This window comes from Crinia signifera, chromosome 3 (assembly GCF_055691185.1).
Source record: "Crinia signifera chromosome 3, ASM5569118v1, whole genome shotgun sequence".
In the NCBI taxonomy this organism is placed as follows: domain Eukaryota; kingdom Metazoa; phylum Chordata; class Amphibia; order Anura; family Myobatrachidae; genus Crinia; species Crinia signifera.
This window is the reverse complement of record NC_139219.1, coordinates 284363097-284389936: the sequence shown is the minus strand read 5'-3', so window position 1 is coordinate 284389936 and position 26840 is coordinate 284363097. Positions and strand designations below refer to the sequence as shown.

The 26840-nt window shown below is 44.0% G+C and overlaps 1 protein-coding gene across 8 annotated transcripts in view; it reads right to left on the bottom strand.

Moving 5' to 3' along the window:
• The window catches only part of TRIP12 (thyroid hormone receptor interactor 12), a 94808-nt gene that overhangs the window by 50788 nt on the left and 17180 nt on the right, over nt 1–26840 (bottom strand). For 4 of the 8 annotated variants that reach the window (XM_083178327.1, XM_083178330.1, XM_083178329.1 and 1 more), the window contains exons 2-4: nt 19978–20124; nt 19384–19515; nt 16432–17225 (exon numbers count right to left, since the gene is read on the bottom strand). In XM_083178327.1, the coding sequence (XP_083034453.1) occupies nt 16432–17225; nt 19384–19515; nt 19978–20075 (1024 nt within the window). In that variant the 5' untranslated portion in view covers nt 20076–20124. Of the gene's footprint in view, nt 1–16431; nt 17226–19383; nt 19516–19977; nt 20125–21980; nt 22126–26840 lie in introns of those variants that run through there. The other 4 variants (XM_083178332.1, XM_083178335.1, XM_083178336.1 and 1 more) reach the window with 2 other exon arrangements.

Below are 26840 nucleotides of genomic sequence, written 5' to 3'. Positions count from 1 at the left end.
CTGTCCAGGTCAGAATCTTGAAGACTTCTCTCATGCACGCTCTGCTCTTCGTGCCGCCTTGGCGGTTTATGTAAGCAACAGTCGTTGCATTGTCCGACTGGACTTGTATCGCCTGATGTACCAGGAGGAAGTGAGCCTCCAGAAGAGCATAGTGTACAGCTCTCTGCTCCAAGATGTTTATGTGGAGCTGAGTTTCCATGTATGACCACCGGCCCTGGAATCGCATCCCCTGTGCAACTGCCCCCCAGCCGTGAAGGCTGGCATCTGTGGTCAGCAAGATCCAGTTCTGGATCCCGAATCGTCTCCCTGCCAGGAGATTTGGCGTATGTAGCCACCACTGCAGGGACTGTCTTACCTTCACAGACAAGCGAATCAACCTGTGCATGTGGATGTGTGAGCCCGACCACTTGCTCAATAGGTCCCACTGGAAAATTCTTGAGTGGAATCTCCCGAACTGCAGCGCCTCGAATGAGGCCACCATAGTTCCCATCAGTCTGATGCAGAGGTAGACCGAGACTCTTTCTGGGGCTAGCACCTCCCTCAACAGCTGTTGTATTGCTGCAATCTTCTCCCCTGGGAGAAACACCCTTCTCTCCACTGTCCAAAATCATCCCCAAGAATCGGAGACGTTGGGACGGAATCAGTGAAGATTTTGGTAAATTCAGGATCCATACGTGCGGAGACAGGAGATGTCTTGTTGTCTCTATGGCCCCCAGCAGCTTTGACACTGACTCCGCTTTCAGCAACAAGTCGTCCAAGTATGGGATGATTTTTATCCCCTGAGCCCTTAATAAGGACATCATCTCCGCCATCACTTTGGTGAAGACTCGTGGGGCCGTTGAAAGTCCAAACGGTAGGGCTTGGAACTGGAATTGTTCCTCCAGGATTGCAAATCTCAGGAAGGCCTGGTGTGGGGCCCACACCGGTATGTGGAGGTACGCGTCCTTCACATCGATGGACGCTAGATATTCTCCCTCCTCCAGACCTGCAATCACTGCCCTCAGGGATTCCATTTGGAATTTGAACACCCTCAAGTAGGGGTTCAGGGACTTTAGATTTAAGATGGGTGGAACCGACCCATCTGGTTTTGGAACCATAAATAGGTTTGAAAAGTAACCCTTTTTTCTTTCTGCAGCTGGCACTGGTATAATGACCTGTGCTAGGATCAGCTTTTGTACAGCTTGTCTGAGGATACTGCGATCCTCCGCTGCTGCAGGGAGTACCGACCTGAAATATCTCTGAGGGGGTGGTCTTTCGAACTCCAGCCTGTAACCGTGTGAAATAATGGCCCTGACCCAAAGGTCGAGGGCGGATGCATCCCACACGTGACTGAAGAACACGCGGGAATATCCCGAGGTGGGAGTGGCCCGTCATGCGGCGGGCTTAGGGGTAGCTGCACTTGTGCTATGGTCTCTTGTAGCAGCAGCCGCTGCCTTCCTAGGCTTACCTCTGGCGCTTCTATTGGCGGTGGAGCCTCCTCTGGCCTTGGACCTGAATTTAGAGGTCCGAAGGGACTGCTGTGAACACCCTGTGAAAGGGCGTCTTACCGGGGTGGAGGCTGACGGGAGGAATGTGGACTTACCAGCCGTAGCTTTTGATATCAAATCATCCAGTTCACTCCCAAAGAGCCTATCCCCTGTGAAGGGGAGACTCTCTACGCTGCGTTTGGAGTCCGCGTCAGCCTCAACCGATGTGGCTAGAGGTAAATCTAGTACTTCTCTAACAGCAAGGACAAGGTTTTCAGTACCTTGAATGCAAGACTGACGCCTGTGAATCTACAATATCATCTGCGTCACCATCGCCATCATCCATATCGGAGTCAGGTGCCACGGCATCAAGTGCCCTTTTACGGGACACCCTTGGCATGGGTGTAAGAATATCCACCCTTGCTGACAGGACCTTTAAATCCTGTTGGACTTGCTTAGTCTGCAAATTAGTTGTCGCCAGCTGTGATGAGACAGTCTCTAACATGGCTTTCATACCAGTGGCCCATGAAGGTTCCAGGGAATCAGCCTGCGAGCTACTGCGCTGCGGAGACATGCTACTGAGCTGTGGTGACATACATTGCTCACATGCAACCTGTGATGTGGAGCTAGGAGCAAACTTGTTGCTGCAAATCATGCAAGTTATTTTTCTCACCATGTTGGAGAAAATAATACCCCCTTAAATGCACACAGTGAATGTACAGTAGTATATATGTATCTAAACACACTATGTGCAGTTTCACATATATAAATGTGAGTGTAAAATTGCTTAACTAGCAGTGGGGGACTCAGAGGAATATGGGGGACACCAGCACCCTGTAACCTGGTCTACCGATTAGATAGACCGGCTTTTATGCACAGACACCAATATTATCAATACTGTACTGCTATCAGTGGCTTATAGCACACTAGAAGCACTATCAAGCGCTATACTTGCTGTCTCTGCTGACTGATCTCTCTCCCTTCAAGGCTGCGCTGAGGAGTGATCTCTGCTCTGCTGTAATGGCGCCAACAGCATGAGAAGAAGCAGGAAGCAGTGTACAGGCGCGCTCAGGTCCCGCTCTGAGCTAAGCCCCGCCCTTGTAATGGGGCCTGGGCTATGCTAATATTTACACTGGCGCCTGGTAACCCTTTAATAAGGATTGACCCACATAGCGGTATATGCCCTGGTGGTCCAGTGGCAATGCCTGGCATCCAGTCTGTCGGCGTGGCTGTAGTGTTAAAACAGCTGCGCGCGATCCCTGTGCAGGGCCATCGCGCCGCCATCGCCATTATGCCATACATAAAACCGGCGTCCCCACTGAGGGGACCGGGTTATTACTCACCACCGACGTTTTCAGGCTGAGCCAGGGGTGTGCGGCAGCTGGGGGTGTGCTCGCTGCAGCGCAATGCCCGCGGTAACAGCACCCTCTCAGGTCGGTGGACCTGCAGCAGGGATCAGCTCGGTTCCTTGAAAGGCCTGCAGCAGTCCCTTCCCCCGGCTTCCCTCGTCGCAGGGAAGCTGTTAAGCCCAAACAGCAACCCGAAAATAACAAACTAAAAGAAATTGAAGAAAAACTCTCTGGAGCTCCAGGAGTGTGCATCCTCTCCTGAGGGCACATTTTCTAAAACTGCCTGGTAGGGGGAAGTAGAGGGGAGGAGCCAGCCCACCCTGGTTGAAGAAAATGTTATGTGCCTGTCTCCTGTCGGATACCCTCTATTCCCCAAGGTTATAAGACCTCAGTACCCCATAATGAATGAAAGTGAAAGATAAGTAAAGAGAGCGAGGGGAAAGGTCAGGGAAGAAAAGGTATATTTTAATGTCATCAGCATCAAGATGATACTGTAAGTTAAAGACCTAATGAGCATTTATATCTATCTATCTAGATCTATAGATAGAAAAAGGGGGAAGAACCTTAGGGGACACCTACAGTTAGTGCAAGTGGGGAGATGTGAATTCATGAGAGGAGACCGAGAAGAATGGTCAGAGACATAGGACGACAGCCGGAAGAGGGCAGTATCATTTAGACTGAAGGATTTGCAGAAGAAGTACGTAGTGCACAGAGTTGTGGCCATTGAATTTAGCAGCAAGGAGGTCATTGCAGTTTCAGTGGAGTAGAGTAGAGGGTATTCATGCCAGCAGTGGTAGTTGTTTAAGAGTGTTTGGATCAATGTTTTTTTTTTTTTTTTAAAGAATAAAGGAGGATGAGAGCATGTATGAAGGCAGAGGGGATAGTGAGAGACGGAGGAGGTGGCCAAGATGAGAACAGGCAGAAGAGAGGTATACATGAGGGCCAGGACATCCTCCCCAAATATAAGGGAGAAGGTTAGCAAAGTTTACAAGAGGGCTGGGTAGGGGTGGTAAAAGGAAAGGTTGGGGCTGGATGCAGATGGTCTGGTGGGATGGAATGCCCTGAGTTATTGAGTCAATTCTGGATGTGAATTAAAAAAAAGTTAACAGGAGAGTGTTAGGTGGCGGGCATCTGTAGGGAGGTGACAGTGGCAAAGAGGCACCCAGGGGAAAGAAGACTGGGAGATTAAGTTCTTGAAGTAGGTCTGTTTAGCGAGCAAAAAAGAAGCAAGTACGCAGATACAGCACAACAGCTCAGTAATCTCTGAAGCTTATAAAGGTGCGTACACACCAGACAACATGCACTCGATGCAACCAATTCCCTGGAACTCCCAGACACATGATATAGCGAATACACACTGGCACTTATTTGTTCTCAAAATGGGCAAAACCATGTGCACTGCAGGGGGGGGCGCAGATGTATTATGTAGAGAGTTAGATTTGTGCGAGTTATTTTGTTTCTGTGCAGGGTAAATACTGGCTGCATTATTTTTACACTACAATTTAGACTTCGGTTTCAACACACCCCACCCATATTTAACTCTCTGCACGTTACATCTGCCCCACCTGCAGTGCACTTGGTTTTATCCATTTTGAGAACAAATTTGTACTGCGATCAGATCTGAATAAGGGCCACTGTGCGATCTTCCAAAGATATAATCAGTGGCTACATGCAGGAGTAGGAGTACAAATCTTCCTGTAGGTTCAAAAGATCAGTAGAAATGTCAAACGCACAGCCACATCATGATACAGCGTACACACTGGACAATTTAAAGTACTTTTCAAATCAAAACCCATTGTTATTACCCACATAGTTTGTAATGTCATCTAGTGTGTACACAGCTTAACTCTGTAAATCCTAACCAATGCATACGAGACACTGGTGTAATGCACATGCTAACTGTACAGAATCTTCAACTCTAGTCAGCATCTAGGCACAGCAACCATTCAAAACCCTGGGAGAAAATAGATCCAAGTAAACAGATCATGAGTAAATACCATTTGTCCAAACAGTAGTAAGACTTCACTCAGAATGCAGCACATAGCAACCAGTTCACGTATGGCTTTTATTTTTATAAAGCTTATTTTATTAATATATATTAAAACCCTGCTAAACAGCTGCCTTTTAGGGATAATCTTAATAACCTCTGAATATTTTGATGCGGCATTAACCATTTTATAGAGCATTTGTTGAGAAAGGGCTAAGCGTACAGTATGAAATATTGCACGGACCAAATGGAGATGTGCAGTGATGATTTTATCAAGGAGTAATACTTTCAGTAAGAACAGTAGTGCTCTACACGGCACACAATGGCCAAGTGAGGTACTGCAGTGTCAAGACTTCAGCAAATCACAGCTAATTTTACACATACAGAATGTTCCCGCAGCCATCTCTCCTTAATGCTTCTCCTCTAACTGCTTCCATGAGTCATGTAATCTAGGTCTATAAGCATTTCCCATAAGTGCCTCGGGATCCTGTCTACTGCCCAAACCCTGGAAAAACACACAGCCCCACACCAAACTTCACAGTTGGCATAATGAAGTCAGACAGGTAATGTTCTGCCAGCATCTACCAAATCCAAACTCGCCAATCTGACTGCCAAACAAAGAAGCATTATTTGTCTCTCCACAGAATTTTCTTGAAATTATTTTGCACAAAAAACTAAATTTGTTACTTGGACTCATCTCTCGGCAAGTTTATTTTTCAATTTACTGACTGAAAACATTTAAATGCTGCTACATCTCACTTTGCATTTGCTGTAGACAAAAAAAAAAAAAACAACAACAACACAACACACAACCCATTTAGGGCACTACACACTAGTTATCAGCACCACTATTTATTACCACTAATCTTGGACTATTGTAACAAATCATTTTCCTTAAGCCGACATGATGCTGGGTACACTGTAGAATATCAGATCAGCTGACCTGTGTGAATATTGGTAAGTGCATACACACTTACCAATCATCGGCCCAATGTGCCATGCTTTACAGCACATCTGGGCAGGCAATTACATGTGCCTGCCCAGTTGTAATGTCAGCTACTGGCAGTCTGCACAATGTGCCAATATATCTTCAGACATTGTGCCACATACAGTTGTTATATTGTACTCGATCTCCCATCTCAAGTGTCAAGCTCTAGCAGGGCGATATTCAGTTGACCCTTTGAATGCGCAAACGGGTGACTTCCACACATTTCAACTCGTTAAGTGAATAGATCATTTGGGTGCCATGTAGTGGCTGCTGTACACCGATGCACTTGCAATATATCGACCATGTAATTGTGCTTCAGAAGGCTTCAAACATGTTGCATCCCACAGGCAAGGATTACTTTTTTTTTTTTACTTTTTATTGAAGCAGTACACAAATATAGTATGACTTCTGTGTACATAGAACAAAATAGTACTACAATTTCGTACACAATAAAAAGAAAGATTCCTATGAGCAGTTTGTAGTAGTTTCTTTCATTAAAAATATCAAATACATCATCTTAAAAAGAAATAGAACACTTATGTCAAGGATAATGGAGTAGGCCTGGATCCAGGCTAAAGTGGTGAAGCTGTAGATCATGCTATGGCAATTGATATTGGGGGATCTTACGTATACATTTGCGTTTCGTACCACAATGAGGGTTATTCTGGTTCATTCGCAAAGGCAAATTCAAATATGGAAAAAAACATTCACTGCAGGTGGGCCTGATGAAACTTGCGCAGAGAGTTAGATTTGGGTGGGGTTTGTCCTTCAAACCGATATCTATATTGCAGTGTAAAAATAAAGCAGCCAGTATTTACCGTGCACAGAAATAAAATCACCCAAATCTAATTCTCTCTGAACATGTTACATCTGCCCCCCTGCAGTGCACATGGTTTTGTCCATTGGAGAATGAACTTGCCTTTGAAAGTGAACCAGAATAACCCCCAATGTGTCTAACATTTCCATATCTGCTCTTTCAGAGATTCGGACAGGGTTTCTACGCAACTCTCCCCTGTCTCGAAAAATATCGCTGTAAACGTATCTTTTTGTTTGTAACAAAGCCCCAAGCCATTCCATCTTGAAAGGTAAAAAAAATATTTTGTCAAAAAGAGTGATAACAGGGGGTTTGTATCCACATTTGGGGAATCATTTTTTTTTTTTGTGGCTGCAGATATTATAAGTACATTTTCTAAAGGTGCCCATACACATTGCGATAACAGCGTGCAATGCGACACATTTGTCGCATCGCATGCAATGCGATCCGCAGGCAGTACAAAAAGTATGTGCAGCATATACAATTTGTACTGTGCGATGTGATGCCCGCCGCTTATCGCAACGTGTATGGGCAACATAACTCTCTGTGCTATCCTCAGGAGTAATAGCCAACACCCAATCAGGGGTAGGTAAATTAACCAAACGTTAAAGTAACGTTTCTCCAAACCTGGACCAAAATCTTATTTTTAAATGGGACATTCCCATAAACAGTGGAATAATTCTGCTTTTTGAGAACCACACCTGTGACACGAAGGATCCGTTTTCATACCCATCAGGTATCTGCGCTGTGTTATTATAAATAAGTTTTCTTACACAGATGAATGTGTGGATACTTCTATCGATTTCTAAAGTGTCCCTTCCGGTAAGTAGGATTCAGAGATTGGAGTGAATATAAAATTCTAGGCAATAGAATCATTTTGACTAGATTAGCCCTAGTAGGGTAGGGTTAAACGTCACCAGTGCTCATCTTGCATACTCGACTGTAAAATCGTATCCCTAGATAAGCAATAACTATATTCACCCATTTGATGGAAGTTTCCTTATGCCAGGTTGGGTGTTTTGGAACCTGGTTTTAATTAAAGCGCTGTGGATTTCTTGAAGTTAACCTCGAAATTCAGATACCGATCCAAACTCCCTTATACGATCCATCGATGGTCCTCCTGGTTTTTGATATACCGGTAAATAAGAGAACATCTGCAAAAGCAGATATCTTGATCTCCCCTTATCCCAAATCAATCACCTTAAATGGTGTCCAGTTTAGTAATACTATAAGTATAGCATCTAGAGCCAAGTTAAAATGAGGTGTCGGATGACTTCCAGACAGTCTGGAATCAAACCGTCATTACAACAACATTGGAGTCCGACTGTTATAACCCTGACAGTCAGGATCCAGAGAGACAGGGACTATTCTCCCTCATGGGGGACCACAACTCCCACAGAGGGAGAATAGAATAGGTGGCGAGTGCAGCGAGCCCACAAGGGGCTTTGTTGCACTGGCCCCACTGTATGAGTCCCGGCAGTTGGGATTCCGGACGTCGGAATAATGACTGTCTGAATGCTAAACTCCACCCGTTAAAAAGAACGGGTGAAAGCCTGTCTTGTTCCTCTAGCCCAGGGCTGGGCAATTGCGGCCCTCCAGATGTTGAGGAACTACACATCCCAGCATGCCTTGCATCAGTTTCAGCATGGCCACAAAGCAAAACTAATGCAAAGCATCCTGGGATGTGTAGTTCCTCAACATCTGGAGGGCCGCATTTGCCCAGCCCTGCTCTAGCCAATGGAATTAGTTGGTTGGTTATAAAAAATCTATTGTATTTTGGAATTTTAAGCCAAATCACCTTCTTTCTAATATTTATAAAGTAGACACCGTATCAAATGCCTTTGTGGCATCTAAACGCATATGTGTTGTAGTAGGTTGGAGGCCAGCTGCCATTTTGATTACTTTCAAGGAATTATCTCTGGTTCTAGAATCTGAGGGGCAAAGTGGAATACGCAAGACAAATGGTGGGCTCCCACAAACTGAATTCCCTTCTATATCAATTCAATTGGCAGGACATGCTATCTGTGCAACATGACTAAACCAGTCTAGGATTCCCAGTTAAGTTAGGAGTTTTCACACATTTCAGCTCGCACCTCAGGAGGCTGCAAACTGAAACATCCCCACGCTGCATGCAGCGCTGAACCAGTGAACAAGTGTCTTGAGGTAGGGGACTAGTTTCCCAATAAATTACCATTATTTTTTTTCACCAGCTGAAAATCTCCTTCATGCCGCCTGTTATCTCATGAATATACATAGGGGTAATACCCCTGGAGGAAGGCACCTAAGCAAATTTTCCCTGTTGGGGTACCAGAGTGCTGGGGATTCCACTGATAAAAATACCTAAAATATTTTGGTGCCTCACTTATATTTTCCAGTCAATTACACTGTACATGGACTTTTGTGTAATCTGAGTGTGCGATCTAGGACCATAAGCCATGCTTATTACAACCAGGAAAAGATGTTGGTTGCCATCCCTAAGGGGCCCATTTATCAATAATCACATTCGAAGTGCAATTTGGATGCAATATTTGCACCCACAATACTGTTGCAATATGCGATTATACCAATGGAATCAATTTAGGAATGAACAAGTACTCTAAAAAGTAGCGGATCGTTATTGTAAAGATGTTGTTTGTCAAATATTTGTCAAACATAATGCCTTGCTGAAAAAGTGTAAGATAATGTAAATTTGCTCAACCCTTAATAAAAAGTAGCGGATCTCTGATCCCTCATGCAGCATGAGGGCCCCTCGGCGGTCATTACCGGGGAGGTAACATCTGCTTGCTAAGTTTTTTTAGTGTAGCCCACAGGCTATAGCAGCACAGCACCATCTTCCGATTGTGATAGATGCCGCTTGGTAAATCTGACGTCAAAGCATCCCCATAGAGTGTGGCTATGGTCAGAAATCGAGGAGAAGAAGAACTGTGGGAGGGGCAAGCTATCAAACTCTGCAGGTGGTAGACAGAGTCTGTCACATATAGGTTGAATGGATCAACACGGAAGGAAGCACACATGTAGGAGGGAGGTGAAAGCAGAGCGGGGCACTGAATCATGGGTATGATCTGTATGGCACATCAATGATGTAGCTGGTCCTGGGGTAGTTGCCAGGAAGTACTACCAAGACTAGGGGCTATTAACAGGTTTATGATACAGTCAGGCTGCATTATGTACTTTTTGGGGTTTTAAAGGCCATCTGCCTAAAGAGAAAACTACCAAAGGGAACAATGGTCAGTTTGTCCAAGCACCACATAAGTTTGCAAATGAAAAGTTGTGAATAATAAAAGTTAAGAGCATTGTGACACTTCCTGTATTACTTAAGGCCCATACACACTAGGCAATTTTGAGCTCAAAAGTAGCTCACTTTTGGTGTTTTGAACTACTTTCAGTTTAAAATCTGCTAGTGTGTATGGCCGGGCGACGAGTGGTGATGCGAGTTCATGCATCAATTCCAGCTGAGAGAACAACTTTTCACAGTCTCCTATGAAAATGGTTCACCCCTAAGAAAAAAAAAAAAAAAAGAAAATCTAGGCATTATCAAATAATCTACACATGGTACTGCCACAACCCTTCAGTCAGCTGGTAACCTATCCAGCTTTAAGCTCTGAACACACTATGCGATAAAAGGCAGATGATTTGCACGATTATATTGTTAATATCATATTTCAGTGTGTATGAATGAGAACCATCAACTACAACAACCAAAAGGAGCTAAGCCAGTGGTTCCCAAACTGTGTACCTAGGCAGCTCGGGGGGTGCCTAGAGGCTCTTGAAGTGGTGCCTCAGGTTGGTGGTACAGAAAAAAGTCAAGTCAAATCATTTATGGATAAGGAGCTAGTGGCTGTCAATCATAAAACATGTGGACAAACTGAAAAACAACTGTACACCACCATATAAATGAACCCAAGATGACACATTCTGTTGGCCCACTTTACTTCACTTAATATTTTTTCTCCAAATATATAAATAATAAACTTGTACCCTAGGGGTGGCGCAAAAAAAATGCTGATAGGTTTAGTGTACAGTGATTCAAGATAGTTTGAAAACTACTGGACTAAGCATTATTTTCTGTATCCAGGTCATCTGGTAATTTTTGGAAAAGGTCACCCATACAGTACAATGGTTACCTCCAACTTCAGATGGTATTTGCTGAAGGGTCAAACAAGCTTGGTAAATATGACTTCGCAGCCCCCACAGAAATTTATGGTGGTAGCGGCAGCTATCAAGAATTGGGGAGGGTGGGCTACGACGGACATGGAGTAGCAGCATCTTGGTGTAGCTCCCCGATTCAACCATCCTGTCTGGATATCCTGAGGGCGCCCACCCGCTTCTAAATCCCCACGCAAGTAGGGGGGCCATACTGGGCACATTTCTGTCGGCCTGCCAGGTCTTTTGGAGAGGGGGATCTGAGCGGAGGAGGTGCGGCTGCTCCTGTAGTACTGACTTGTGACGGAGGCCTTTTGTGGGCGCCATCTTGGAGCCGGAGGCCGCCGGGTGCTGGTGTGCGCACGCTGCTGCTTCGCTAAACAGGACCCCCTGGATGCCGGACGTCTGCCTGCCCGTCAGTCCTCCATTTCGGTGCTCACCTCCGGAGCGGTGATCCGGTCCGGCAACTTGGTGTTCCTGGCACCTGCGACAGTGTACACTGTGTGGGTGCAGTTGCGGCCATTTTGTCATCACTACACCCTTCCCTTTGCTTAAATAGTGGGGGTGCCTTGTCTATTTGGACCTGTCTGTTGTGTGCCAGTGATAGAGTGTGAAATACCCTGTTGCTAGTGCTACCTATCCTGACTGCCCTATTGGAGATGTGCTAGCCGTCTCCTGCTTTTATTGAAAGCTCTTCTTTGGCTGGGGGTCTGTCTCTGCACCTTGGTCCCCTCCACCTTGAGTGTGGGATGGAAAGCCCACTACATTAGATAATGCAGGCCATTAGTGCCTCTGCGGACAGGCTCATCAACAAATTTACGGTTGTCCAGAGGGACATCAATTATCTCTCCTGCATGTGTGATACACCTGCTGAAATGCTGCCTGACACTTTTCCTGAACACTGTGCTGTGGCAACCCCAATAGTTCCTATGCTTCTAAATATCCAAAACATGAGACCCCAGGAAGTTGTACATACTGTCAAGTCTTCTTGCTGGACTGGAATGTTCTTAACTTGCTGGACTGCCCTACCTCAAATCAATGGACTATATACCGTTCTGGGTTTTCTGCTCTGCTTATAGTGGAATATATACGTTAGGAGAGAAACCTGTGGTAGTATCTTTCTACTGGACTTGTGGACTGGCCGGACTAAATTCTTTCTACTGCACAGAGAATTTTGACTCCCCTCACTCCAATAATATCCCTTTTATTATTTTTCGTTAACAAGTCAAAATGCCCATGTCTCTTATTTATGGCTTGCCTGTGTATTTACTAGTTCATTTTCACAAATGTAGCCTCATACTATATATCACTACATTATGTGCGCTAAATTTGTAACTTTAGATGGGGGTAGCTCAGTTTTGATCAGGACCATTAACCTATTGCTTTTTGTATATTCCTAATTTTATCCTGGTGATTTTTGGTCCTGTGCTCCCAACTTTGGGCTACTTTAAACTCCTGACACTGAGCTGGTTATAATATTTAAAATTTCCTATTTTACTAAGTTTCTTCATGTTGATACTATTTGGCTAGAGTGCGGTTTGATCTTTAAATCCTCAAGTTGGTGGGAAGGTCATGCTTGTCCTAGCCAAAAGCGCTAAATATTCCCCCCCCAGTCAATTCATGTGGCTTTTTATCCTTTGTTTGAGGGGGAGGGGGAGGTTTAGGTTAGTATAGCTCAGTGTGGGGTAGTTATAGTGTTAGGGGGGCATGGTTACGGGATCCAGGTACACCTAAGTCGGGGGTGGTTTGTACAGGGTGGGGGGTTATGTGGGTGGTTTGTTTTGGGCCTTTTGTTAATTTATATATCCTATTGCCCCTGTTCGACCAGACACTTGATTCTGCAATATTCTGTTTCTCCAGTCTAGCGATTTTTCTTCACTGGGTATCATAATATCTGACTAGACTCCTTTTTCTATATTGCTATGATATTGGTCTAGGACAGGGGTGGGGAAACCTTTTTTGTGCCAAGGGCCGTTTGTATGGGGAAAACATCCTTCCAGGGCCATATGAAAAAATGTCGAACAAATTGTCCTGCTGCAGCCATCCCATGCTCCGGCAGCTGTCACTGAATATAACTGACAGTCCCAGCTACTGTTGATTAAGAAATTTTTTTTGAGAACTACCGACCTCTCGCAAGAAGTCCCCTGTACTTAAACTCCCGGCAAAGCCGCCAGACGGGCTACTCAGACCGGCTACAGGGGCCGCATACGGCTCCCAGGCCTGAGGTTCCCCACCAATGGTCTAGGAGGTGGGCCGGATGATCCCGGATGGCGCCTCCGGGTGTCCAGTCTGCAGCCATTTCAGCCATTGATTTGTTGTTACCAATAATATCCTTCTACTTCTTGTTATATATGCACCCTGTGATCCCAGATCCAACATGTGCTTGTATACATACTACATACTTGTAGACTGTGTCTGGAATACTTATTTTTGGGAAGTATGTTTTTCTTTGTATTTAAAAAAAATAAAAAAAATGGGGGAGGGTAGCACCATCGCAGATATAACAAATATGGGGTTTGATTCAATACAGTGCACAGTAAATAGAGCTGGGGGGGAATTATTGCTCTTGGGTCCATTCTAAATCAGTGTGCTTACTCTCATTGACAATGCACAGTATTAAATCCACCCCACTGATAAATAGATCTCAGTTCAGTATGTGCCCCTGGTAACATGTGCATTGCTGGCCCCACATTCTTCATACAACCGCTTGCATGGTTGCAACCACACCAGACAATAATGGATCCCATCACAAACAATGCAACCACTTAAAACACAGCGTAGCCAGCTGCAAGAAGACAATCTTCCCGCAGCTGCCACTCGAGAGACCTTCTATAGCCCATTTGCTTCGTTGCATCCTCCCCCAGTGCCTGCCATGCTGACCATTACTGCTGATCGGTTAGTAGAACAAGACCCCCTACCCAGCAAGCTGCAGCCATTAGCAGTTACTGGGTTAATGTAAATTAGCCTACCCTCTACCCCCTAATGGGCACCTGGTTCCGCTGGGTAGTTATGATGGTCGTTACAAAAATACTACATTTCAGTGTTTTCCTGCAAAAGCACTTTAAAACATAATTTTGTAGTACGCAGGCAAAAGCAAAAATAAATGCATGTAACATTTTAATCACTAGGGACTGCTTGGGTATTTTATTTAAATTGTGAAGTCAAAATGAACGCAGAGGGTGGTATTCAATTGTTATATCGTGCCCGGTGAAAGGAGATTGCAAGACATAAAAAAAATTAAATTAAATAAAAAAATAATTCATATTTGCTCATTTCAGTTTGCCACCCCCTGGTGGTAGGGAGCCAAAATAATGTTCTCGTCAGCTGCTAGCAGGGGCACTGTCTTGGTCCAACTATGTCTGGAGTCAAAAGGTGACTCCAGACATAGTTGGACCAAGACAGGTGATTCAGCACCATCCACTGGGAGACCGGAGGAATTACAGGTGGCAGCTGTAAGGTACCCCAAATGCAATATTGTCTGGCCAGACATTAAAACCTGGACAGTTATACATACTAATCCATACTAGTTAATCTATTTGGTTTTAAAACCCATTAATCTGACACGACCGGTTGTGCAATAATTTTTTATATAACACCCCCCCTTTTTATGTATTATTATTATAATTTTTCTTTTTCATAATATTATGTTTTAAAATTTCTGTGTATGTTTTATATGTGTTTTTTATTGGTACATAAATAAATTGCATGTACTATTTCCCCCCTTATTGCGCAGTTCTACTCTGTTTTTTTCTATATTATATCTACCCATCATACCGCCAGTGACCACTAGAGGCCACTTGATGGACCAAATTACTTTGTAACAGAAAGTGAAAGCATAACTATCTGTTTCAATCTTGCTTGATATGGAGAGGGAGAGCTGTGAACAGAGATTGAAGGTAGGAGCAGATAGTGACTAAGCCGTCATTTTGATGGGCTTTTACCTAGTTTGGAATAAACAACGATGGAAAAATCAACTACTTTTGTTCCTTTCAAGGTACCTACAAATTTGCCTGCATCGGTAGGCTGTTGAAAAATGCCTCCTGGATGTTTTGTGTTACCACTGTGTCTGCTAATGAAAGGTGTAACATGGAAAAAAAAAAAAAAAACAATTACTATGTAGCGTTATGGACAGCTGGTATGAATTTTAGCACCTCTCAATAGTGTTGTAATATCTGATCATGTCAGACATTTTTTAAGAACGATTCTAGAATTCCTTAAACGGTCCAGTTTACACTTGGACCATGAACAAATCACGTCCTGCAAGTGTTGCCTGCAAAAGTGCAAGGAAGGCATCTGTGTTAACTAGCCCTAAAATGGATGAGCGACCTACAGTCTTCAAATTCTAAATGAATAAAAATGAGTGCTTACATATTCATAAAAGCCAGATATCCTTTATTGCACATAGCGCTTTAAAAGCCACCAGAACGATCAAGCCTATTTTTTTTATTTACTGCATGCAACCTTTATCCTAGCATTGCATTGTTATTCAGCATTTTACTTCACAAGAGAACATAAAATGGTTACACATTTAAAACAAGGAACCTTAAGGTTCTGGGTGACTACGCTTTGCATAACGCAGAGCTATGCAAAGCCATCCTCCTCGAAGCCGCTCATCTGGATGAGCGGCTTTCCCGGCGATGAAGCAGCGCTCACCGCCTGAGCATACACACTGGGTGGCTTTGAGCTGAAAGCCACTCAACATGCTGTTTTGAGGGATTTTCAGCTCAAAGTCGCCCAGTGTGTATGGGCCTTTAAACTACTTAATTGAATCTTCTGTACAAAAGACAACTATCAATTCCTTTTATAAAAAACATTTACTTGTTTCATGAATGTCAAGCTTCTACTGACCAGGAATAGCTATAATCAAGTTCCCCATAGTGGTGCAATAAACTGCTGTACCCACAAGGAGTAAGGAAATTCTATTGCCTACAATTCAATCGCGGGTTGAGGGAGATGCCATGAATCATGTGCACACTATTACATCACTTACGATTGCCTTAAAATTCTTACATTATTTTAATGCACACCACTAGAGAGATGCTAATTAAAAAACACAATTGTTGTGTAAAGTCTAAAGGTGCCCACACACTAGAACAATTTTTGGGCTGATATATCGGCCGATAATCGGTCGAAAATCGGCCGATGCTCGCTCCCGTGGATCTTTTGCTAAATCTTCTGATCTGCACAAAAGATCAGAAGATTTAACAAAAGATCCATAGGAACGCACACGGGATCTTAAGAAAAATCTTTGGTAAAGATGTGCGCTTGCCTGAAATCTTTTGTCCAGATCGGACAAAAGATTTGAAGGCTAATTTATGCGCACATCTTAAGATCACAGATCTTTCTAGTGTGTGGGCACCTTTAGAGAATCCAGTTGCCATTGTTGGCGTACAAATGAGTTTGCAACATCCCATTGTGGCCATTCCCAGCAACTGAACTGACCCCGTCGCTGTTTTTTTACACTAAGTATAATTTACCATTTATGTCACTTACATTTTCAACAGGCAGAACTCAACCAAACGTGGGGAGCCTACATTTCCAAATCCACATTGCCTAGAATGGTGTGGAACAGCAGCAGCCATGCAAGTACTGCCATTTTTATACACAATGTAGTCTCATCCTATACAATTTAACATGGCTCCACACTGTTTCCTTGTTTAATTACATAAAAGTAATAGACTTACTTGCTAGTTTTGCTTGTAATCCTGAGGGTCCAGGTTTTGATGTCTCAGCCTTGGAAGATCCCGGTAGGGAAAGTTTTGTTTTGGGAAGGCTGACTTTTGGGCTGAAACGTGCTGCCCAATCAAACTTGGAGGAGCTGCTAGCTTTGGCCTGTTCTTTTTCCCGGCTGCTCCTCCGAGGGCTGGGACTTGAGGCAGAACGGGAGCGCCTAGCCTTGTTCTGGTCCTTGCCTTGTTTCACTCTAGCTCCTGGAGGTGCAGTAGAGGAGACTGAGGCAACAGCTGAAGAGGAAGAAGAAGAGGTGGAGGCAGAAGAAGACGAATCTGTAATGGTGCTACACCCAGCTTTGGCTGAGGTTGCCGATTTTGAAGCCAGCTTGGTGGGTTTAGGAGGCCTGTCTTCCGCACCAGTCGCTACTACGGCTGCACTGCTCTTCACACAGGAGGAGTTGTCTGTCCTTTTCCTTTTCTGCAGCGGGGAGGTGCCGGGGACTCCACCCTTCCTGCTGTGTGCTTTGCTTGTTGATGGCAATGATGTGGGTGGAGCTGAATGCTCCTGATCAATTTGTCTCTTCTTAGGTTTATTATTTGGTCGCCTCGTCCCAACGGAGGGCTCAGCGTGCTGAAGTGCTTTGGGTTTCTTAGCAGAGTTTGGGGAGTTGGTCCGGCTGTAATCAGGGCTAGCGCTACGTTTAACTCCACGAGAGGGGTCTTTCTTAGGCTTTTGACTTTCAGATGTGTTACTCTGTTCTGGATCCTCAGGTTGTGGTATTAAAACAGAAGATGAGCTACAGCCCCTGAGAAAGAGAAGAATGGATAAATACATTTCTACTAAGCACATACACAATCCAGAAATATTCTTCTCCATAAATGGTTTACCATCTCATTCACCTTGAGCAAAGTGAAGCTGCAACATATATTGGAAGAGAGATTAGATTTCTGTAACAAATAAAATGCTTAGCATTTGAAAAAAAAAATCTATTGTGTGATTTTGCTGATTGTGTTTGGATGCACCCCAGCTTTCTTGTGAAACAATTGATTGCTCCTCCTTTACCTAGAAGAATGGAAATCACTGCTATCTACTGCATTATCCAGTGTTCACCAAAACCGAGAAATGCTCATTTAACCAAGTTATAACAGCATACAGTAATTCGGTCAACACTGGTAGACAGGGTTTCACTTTTTTTATTGAGCCGACAGGCGGTATTTCATGCCCTACCATCCACTAGGGTGTTGAGGGAGAATAGAATAGTGTGCTGAACGCAGCGAGGCACCATAAGCCAGATGCACTAAGAGCCAGCCAATCAGCTCCTACCTACCATGTCACAGACTGTGTTTGAAAACAGTCAGACAGGAGCTGATTGGTTGGTTGGTTATCACTCCATTTTATCACTTTTTGAAGCTTAGTGCATCTGGCCCCGTGTCTGAAGCATCACGGTACACTGCAAGGGGCTTTGTTGCGCTCACCATGCTGTCTGGGTCCGGCCAGTCGGGATCCAGACATCGGGATAATGACTGTCGGGAACCCTATACCACACATGCCGCTGATGCCTGCATTACACTTTGCACCCCCTAGAGGTGGCTAGCTGAAGTGAGAGAAAGAACTGGCCAGTTTCACCACTTAAACTAGACTTCCACTTTGCGTCTGTTTTGTCGGGTTTAGCCACCTATAGTGCGACGTTAGAAGGGAGATTGGGGGGGGGGGGGGGTGTTGTTAAGTAATTTAACGGCACCCATAAACTCAAATTAAAATAATTCCCTGTTCTATTACAGGTTTTATGATCATATTTTTCTACCAAAAACACTGGTACAAATCAGCCAAATACTACTGGCTTGCATCGGACATCATTTTAAAGGTAATAATTCATGCAGATCAACGAAACTCATATATAAATTCCAAATACAGGACACAAATCTATGGGGTATGGATCATAGGTCGACTCCAAAAAGTCAACATTTACAGTCGACACAGGAGTCTTTAAATTTCAATTATAGCACCGCGGACTATGGAATGGGGAGCAAATTTGCTGTACTCACATTCCCAGTCATTGTACATGCGAGAAGCAAAGCATGAAAGTTAAAAGAATAAAAATTCATGCCGACCTTTTCATGTGTCGACCATTACCGTGTCACTTTGCTAGTTGACGTATTTTCCATATTAACCTAACGCACGCATCGAATACATGTAGACCCAAATTTTGGCTGCATTGAAGAAAGGAAAAAAAAAAAAAAAAAAACCCGCTATTTCCCTTCCTACCTTTCTCTATTTTCACATGTTGACCCAAATCCCGGATCCCCAGCTATGTGCTGCAGAAATTTTATGCTGCTCAGTCTACTATAATACTTCAAATATACTATTTGAAAAATAACAGTACATATAGGGGGGGGGGTATTGAATGTTACTATTCCGCAAAATAGAATCCATTTCCTCAAATAAAAGATGGAATTTATGGCCGTTTCCGCAGATGCAGATTTTAAAAAAGCCGGATCGGCAAACACAAATCCCAGCCGATTCCTTGGTGAACGCAGCCAGGATTGAATCACCAAATCCCCTTATTTCCAAAAGTCAGAAATAATTTGAATACCCCCATAATCTCTGACAAATACATTTTGAGCTGCAAAGAATAAGGGGAGGAAAAAAAATGAAATTAACAAGTCAAACTTTGCATATCTGTGATAAAAGATACAGGATGTAGAAAGGCATCCACAGTGATTGGTCATTAACCAAGTTAAACTAGAGCAAATACTTTGCATATTAGACAGAAGGAAAACACAGGCAGAGAGATGCATAGTTTGTTCACTTCTAAAGTGTGCAGAAAGCCTGGCACCACGAGCCCTATACTACAAGGAAGTGGGTCTATGTGTTAGTGTAACCCTCCTCCGAAGGAACGAGCTAGACAGTGTGTTACCAACACTACAACTTATACAGGTTCAACAAGTGGTTAGTAAAGTTACCTTTTAGAGCTGAATCCCCTGGACTGGGCAGAAGCTGTATTAGACTGCACTTTGGGGGTCTTAGAAAGGGACTTTCTGCTTTCAGGAAGGCTAAGGGTCTTAGGTTCTGCCTGATCTAACTGGGACCGGTTGCTGGAAAACCAAGAGAGAACTGCATCAGGGCATACAGGAAACACAGCTCACTCCTTTTAGGTTAGATAGAGAAAAAGAGACTGAGAAATAGGAAAAAGGTGCAAGATGTGACGACATAACGACTGTTACACAAATTCAAATTAAATGAAACAATCCCTCAAGGCAACTGTACAGTAGTTATGGTGTCATCTCCCAATATAGGTGGTTCCAGGAGCAATGGCATGTTAATGGAATCAGCTCCTTGCCTGGGATTGCAGACTCTCTTAAGAGCAACTATGTTTGTGTGTGTGAGATTTTATTTAAGAGAAGGGAAAAAAAAAAAACCAGACAAGGACGTTTTGGTAATCTTTTAGTATGTTAGTATACATTTCCATTGTAGAACAGACGTCTTCTTTTTACTCACTAGCTGAAAGCATCCCTGTAGAAAAGAAAAGCATACGTGACCTCAAAACCGCCCCTTACCTTCCTCCTGCAGTGTCCTCTTGCGGCTGGGCCCCAGCAGTGTTCCTCTGTGAACGTCGCAGTGACCCCCCTGGATTGTTATTAGGCCGGCTGGACATTGGCACCTTTCTCCTGAAGGGACATACCCTTTCTAGACACTACCATTCACTGCAAGAGAACAAAACAATTGTTACAATACTTTCTCTAAACCGTGTACACTGTATTGAACAGACCAAAAACACACGTCATTGGTTATTACAGTTAAGTCACACAACTAGCTTTTGCCCACTACTAAGTGATGCTGTGTAATTAGACGGAGTGCGAATACTTAATGGATTATGGCTAGAATGAAATCCAGGGAAGAGAAATCCAGGAGAGAGAGAGAGAGAGACAGAGGGTTGAGAAAATAAAAAACCCACAGTAGTCAGGAAATTGTAAAAAAAAAAAAAATGTAGTGTCATTATCACAAGTTTTCCCATAAAGGTGTGAGGGAAAATTTGCAAGTCCCCATTCTGGAGAACTTCTGAGAAAGACAATGTACAGGTTTGCCTCATTAGGTCCAACCCACATGGTCAACATGGTAAAAAGGTTAAGTTCAGATATCCAATGTACATATCCGGCATTGCTAATGAAACTTTTTAATATTCCTGTAGCGACATCAATACAACAAGCTCCAAACAGGGGACACCTTCTGAACATAGGAAAGCCCTAAAACTTTTACATTCCAGCACATCACAATACAGGAAATACCATTTATCAATAAGGATGGAAATACCCAGCCAGCCACAGACTAGCAAACATTGGGGTCAATTCTATTCTCCACACTTTGAAAAAACACTGGTCTATTCTAATTAATGCGCTGCTAACTCAGAGAATGCTGGAACTCGCGGGTGTTTACTCATGAGTACCGCCATTTTCTGACTTAAGTGCCCCCCGGCGATGCAGTTTGCGCTGCCATAGTTTTGTCTGATTTCTGCACACACCCCAGGACGGGTACGAGCAGAAATTCACTAGTCGGCAGCAGCACTCTGGTTGGAACAGAGAGAACTTGCGGCACTATTCACAGCGCAGAGAATAGAACTGACCCCATTGAAAGAGTAAATAAGGGGGAAATAAAAATAAATAATAATAAAAAAAAAACACGGCTTGAAAACCGGAGTTTTTACGCAGCTAAACCATGACTAATTGGGCACGATAATTAAAAAGGAAATTATAGTCAATGTTGCACTTATTACAACACAAAAAAAAGGAAACACCCTCATGGGGCAAAGTTTTAGGTTGGAACAGTACAAGGCGTCAATTCAACCAATGATTGACAAAAAAAAATTTCTAACATAAAACCACCTCCCAGACATGGTATTTGCTACTAAAACCATTGTCCGTTGAAATGGAGCTTAAATACACACAGGAAAAGATGCTCTGTAATTAAACATCTACATTATCTTAAATACTCATTAGAGTCTAAAATATTTTAAAAAGGATAATGGCAAGTAGAATTGTAGTGTGGCCAAGGGGCCTACTGTCCCATTATTATGTTCCTAAAATCACATAAATAAGTCTTTATCCTCATATGTTAAAGTGAAAGTAATCAAACCAAGTTGGTCAGTCCTCAAAATGTAAATAATTTTTTTTTTGTGCCAGTTGGAGGTACAAGCAGGAGTAACGTCTGCACTGTACAAGTTATCACCGGAGCATCATGTGATGTCTTTCCAGCACTTTCAGTTGAGGGAGCTTTACGAGTTAACAATCCGGGTAAATAAAGTGCTGCAGAGTCACAGCAGGCTAGCCACCATTGTTGTTCGTGTTTCTGTTCAGATTAAACTTTCGATTTATCAAAACGCCACACAACACAAACGGAAACATTCTGGGTGGAGATGAAGCATTTTACAGTGTAATCCTCCATTTACTTCAATGCCTCTATACAAGAGAAGCCGTCTCCGTAAAGGAAGAAGGCACCGGCAGCGTGTATGTATGTATGTGTGTATGTATGTATGTATGTGTGTGTGCGTGTACATGCAGCCTACCCTCCCGACGCGACGCTAGGATGTGGGAACGAGACGGAGTCAGCCAGCACCAGTCCTGTGTGTGTGAATTGGAAACATCCTGAAGAGAGTCCGATGCAGTGGGAAGGGGGAAGCCTGTCATACCCACAATGCACGGCTCTCTAAAAATGACAGAGACATGTTCCTATCACACAATCGCTCCACAGGCTTGTAGCCACACCCCCACCAGGCTGACTAATGTCAGTTTCCTTTGGCAATTCCACTGCTCAGCCAACAATAGCAGGGACTAGTAAAAACAAGGTAATTCAAACTATGCTTATTGGGTTTTGTGCGGCAGCTTATTTGGGCCAATACCGGTGGTGATTTATGTTGGCGCTTTTTTTTTTTTTTTTGCCCAAACAGAGAAGCTCATTTTGGGATGCCTGATAAGTGCAGACAACCACAGTAGTACCATATATAACAAACGCATGTGCAACGTCAATGCAATGTGTTTTTTTGTTTGTACAGTACCTGGTGAGTACTGTACACAGGACTTCCAGCTGTAACCTGAAAACTAACACTTAAGGCTGTTTCACACGCTCCGGCTGACGCCGGGAGGCGAAACTCTGCACAGCCAAGAAGCCATGCCATACAACCATGGGTCTTCAACCTGTGGCCCTCCAGATGTTGTGAAACTACATGTTCCAACATGCATTGCCACATTTTTTCCTATAAGTGCATGCCAAAAAACCTCAGGGCATGCTGGGACATGTAGTTCCACAACATCTGGAGGGCCACAGGTTGAAGACCTGTGCGTAGTTAACAATGGACAGGATTGTGTCCAGTCGCCGGATGTCACCACTGGAAAGGACGGCTGCCGGGCTGTGGCCATCCCGACCATTGTAAACTTTTGGGTACGGCACGGCTTCTTGGCCGTGCGGGGCTTCGCCGCCTGGCATCAGCCAGAGTGTGTGCAACAGCCCATAGGCATACTTGCCTACTTTTGGAAACTAGTTTCAGGGAGATTCTAGTTGGTGTGAGAGTTTGCATGGCACGCAGATGAAGGGGGCATGGTACGTAGGCATGGTTACATAAAACTAGGGGAGTGGCTACATGACAATAAGATGACCACATTATGCACACACCATAATGCCCATTACACATTATACCACAAACTGTAATATTTATTATACATTAAGGCACACACACACACACACACACACACACACACACACACACACACACACACACACATTTACCTACGTAGTCGGTGCAGCAGGCGCTGCAGCTGGGGAACGGGACAGGGGCTGCAGCTGGTGAGCTGGGTAGGGAGTGTGGGGGTGCCACACCAGCGGGCGGTGAGTGAGTGCGCCCTGCACAGCGTGACCTTTATCAGGTCACGCTGTGCAGAGGCGCGTGCCGGGTCGGAAACAGCCGGGCAGTGTTTCAGCAAGTGCTCAGTCACTGCCTGGCATTAGACTGCGCAGTCTGATCCCAAAATCCAGGGATTGTAGACTCCAATCCTGGCAATTTTGGGGCCAAATACCGGGATCCCGCCTATCCTGGGATTGGCCAACCTATGTGTGGGGGAGATCCATCGCTGCTGATGCCGTAAGGGAGGTCTGCTGGCCTGGGTGGCTCAGTCTCACACTGTCTATGGCCCGCAGTGGCAAGCACCGGCCCCATCGCTCCTGGACTCGCTTATGCAAATTATCGTGGCACTGATCGCACTTTTACAGCTACTCCATAGGGGTGCAAGCAATTTTAAGCAAATTCAGCCCAGGGAAACGTGCGAGATTGGGCTGAATCTGGTACCATTGCCGGCGTTCAAACGCATGAAAAACGGCACCTCGCACCCTTCGGACCTAATAGGATCAACCCCATCCTGCATACACACTAGGCAATTTCACAAATGATCTGGTCAGTGGCCATATCCAGAAGTAATAGCGGTCATTAGTGTTGTCTTCTGTAGTCTGTACAGCTCAATCTGAGGATATCTTCACTGGCCCCTGGAAGCATGCATAGTTAATGACATAGTGCTCACACACACAGAACCAGATGCAAAAAATAAATAAATTATGACTGGTCATTTTAGCAACAAAAATAAACAAACACATCTCAAATAAAATTGTAATTTGGTGGGGGAGGAAGAGTATTTGAATCCTGGTCAATATTCCCAAACGTGTTTTCCGACTGTTGGAATCTTTGACATATGGAAAGACACTCTTTGATAAAGCCCCATAGCGGGCGAAACACGTAAAAGAGTATTTGGTTAAGGACCCGGTTCTTCGAGTCTTCCTATGTGTATGCAAGTTTGGGATACTAAAAAGCACCTTTGACGATATTCACAGACCGACAAGGTACGGAGTGGAGTTCTGCCGCTACATGAGCTGTTATTTACAGGAAGTTAGAAGCAGCCATTTAACCACATTCTAAAATCTAAGTGTCAAGCACGAGTGTGTGCTTAATGGGCTGCCATACAGCAGTATGGTGGACTGTCACATATAAAGCAAGCTTCATTATCAATCACTAGATGGTTTTCACTTACATTTTCCATGCCACCACCTCTAACTTTCCACTTCAGCCAATGTATTTACATAATAAAATTAGGGTGTGAAAGGAAAACTAAATAAAAAAAAAAAAAACTTAAAAGCTGCGTACACACGTACAGATTTTCTGTCTGATCTATCTGGTGGGAACAAACACCTGGAAATGTATGGGAGCCAATCAAAAATTTCCACCCAAATGCAGTAAAACAGAAAAAAAATGCTTTTTTAAATTTGTTATTTCAGAACGATTAAACAATTTGTCTGACTGATCCCTGTCTGTTTTCAAGTGTTTGGGAACAATTTTTTGATGGTCAGTTGCTCCCATACATTTCAAGGTTTTTGTTCCCACCAGAAAGATCAGACAGAAAATCTGTACGTGTGTACGCACCTTTAAACTCCCAAAATATTCTTAAAAAGGGGCCTCTATACTCAGTGATGTGCGCCAGCGATCTGAGCGATGCCAGATTGCTCAGCACACAGTTGATGCATCAGCGATGTGTGTTGATGGATCTGGCAGGGCCAGTGTTCTCTGGTGAGAACACTAGCGATCTGACTAGATTTATACTGCATGCAGTGTACAGAAGAAACCGTCAACACCGAGATAAAACATTAGTGTGCACAGGAGGGGTGGAGATAATACTGCCTGCGGGATGGATGTAGCCCACAATGCATTTGGTTCCGGTTCAAGTGATCCTGCAACCCCTGTGCTGGAAAGGTTCCATTCCAGGCACCGCAGTAATCAAAATAAAACTACAGATCTCAATAGTCGGTGTCAAAGGAGCAACAGCAGAATACACACTGTTCTCAGGGGCAGAGCCAATCGAGTCGGTCAACAGTGCAAAGTAGAGATGGGTCGTTTACAAATGAAGCAGATCTTTCGGGCAGATCACTGAAAAGAGTGAGTGAGCCCCCCCCCCCCCCAAAAAAAAGGTTATCCGTCATTCTTTTTCTTTGATTTTTATGGTGTATGGCCCGCCAGCCCGCCCGATGGTTGTCTAGGAATTTAAGTACAGGGGAAATATCGCGAGAGCTACCGACCTCTCTCGAGATTTTATGCTTCATTATTATGCAATTAACCCTTTTTCAATGTGAGCCGATGATCCGCCTAAAAGAGCTGGATCTTTTGCGGATTGGGCGCTGGATCCCAGCTCTTTTTAGTGAACAGTTTTAACCCATCTCTAGTGCAAAGCATAGAAAGGAGGAGGAGACTCAGATTCAATCTTAGTGGCAGATGTATTAAGCCAGGTAAAGTGATAATGCATCAGCCAATGAACTCCTGTCTTTTTTTCAAACACAGCGGATTGGCTGGTGCATTATCACTTTATGTGGCCTAATACATCTACCCTTCAGTTTGGAAGGTCTAATTTAAGCCACATGCTATGCGGAGAGCAGAGATCTGAATTGGAGAACAGCTATACAAGCAAAGTAAAACTATAGCTGAGCTCCAGTGGTTGTGTGGAGATAAGGGGGGGGGTTGACCCTATTGGCGCAAGGTGCTGTTCGGGTGCCGTTTAAATGCTGAAAATGGCACCCGAATTATGCCGATCTCACACCTGTCAATTAACCGAATTCACTTAAAATTACTTGCACCCCTACGGAGGTGTGAACACTTTTAAAGGGAATTCAGTCCGCTGTAAAGTGCGTCCGGTACCGTAATGATTCGCCAGTGCGAATCATCCGCGCGCAATAGGATCGACCCCTAAATATTTTACTCACATAAAACATACATGGGTAGTAGAATGTGACTATCCAGGCTTACAGGTTTAGCCCACCACTTGTGACCCTTGCCAAAACCTGTCCAGTGGCCACACCAGCTGATGATCAGATAGTCACTCGGACTCTTCAGTTACTGTTTATTGCAGTGGCTCCCAAAATGTCTTGAATCACTGTGCCCGAGGCTGTTAGCATTGTTTTCATGGCACCCCTAAGTAAAAGAAGTGATACATTTAGGAAGGCATTAATTACATTGTACCTACAGTACCTCTCATTCTAAAGCTGGTTACAAACCTATAGATGTATCTGTCTGGAGGGAACAAAAATCGGGTAATGAATTGAAAGCATATAAACACAAAAGAAAACCAAAAAAAAACTACTACTTTGACACATCTGAGTTCAAAAGGATTTAACCAATTTGTTTGAACAACCATGGTCCGCTTTCCAGCGTTAAGCAGTAAATGTTGATTGCCTTTTTCACCAATACATTACTGGGGGGGGGGGTGTCAACAACAGCTAAAAGTGCATGGTGTGTAAAAGTCACCAATCCGCTAATGATTCCAAAGCTTAAGAGTTCTGAAATTCCAAGCACAAAAACTGTGTGGCAGGAGCTTAATGGAATGTGTTTCCATGGGTGATC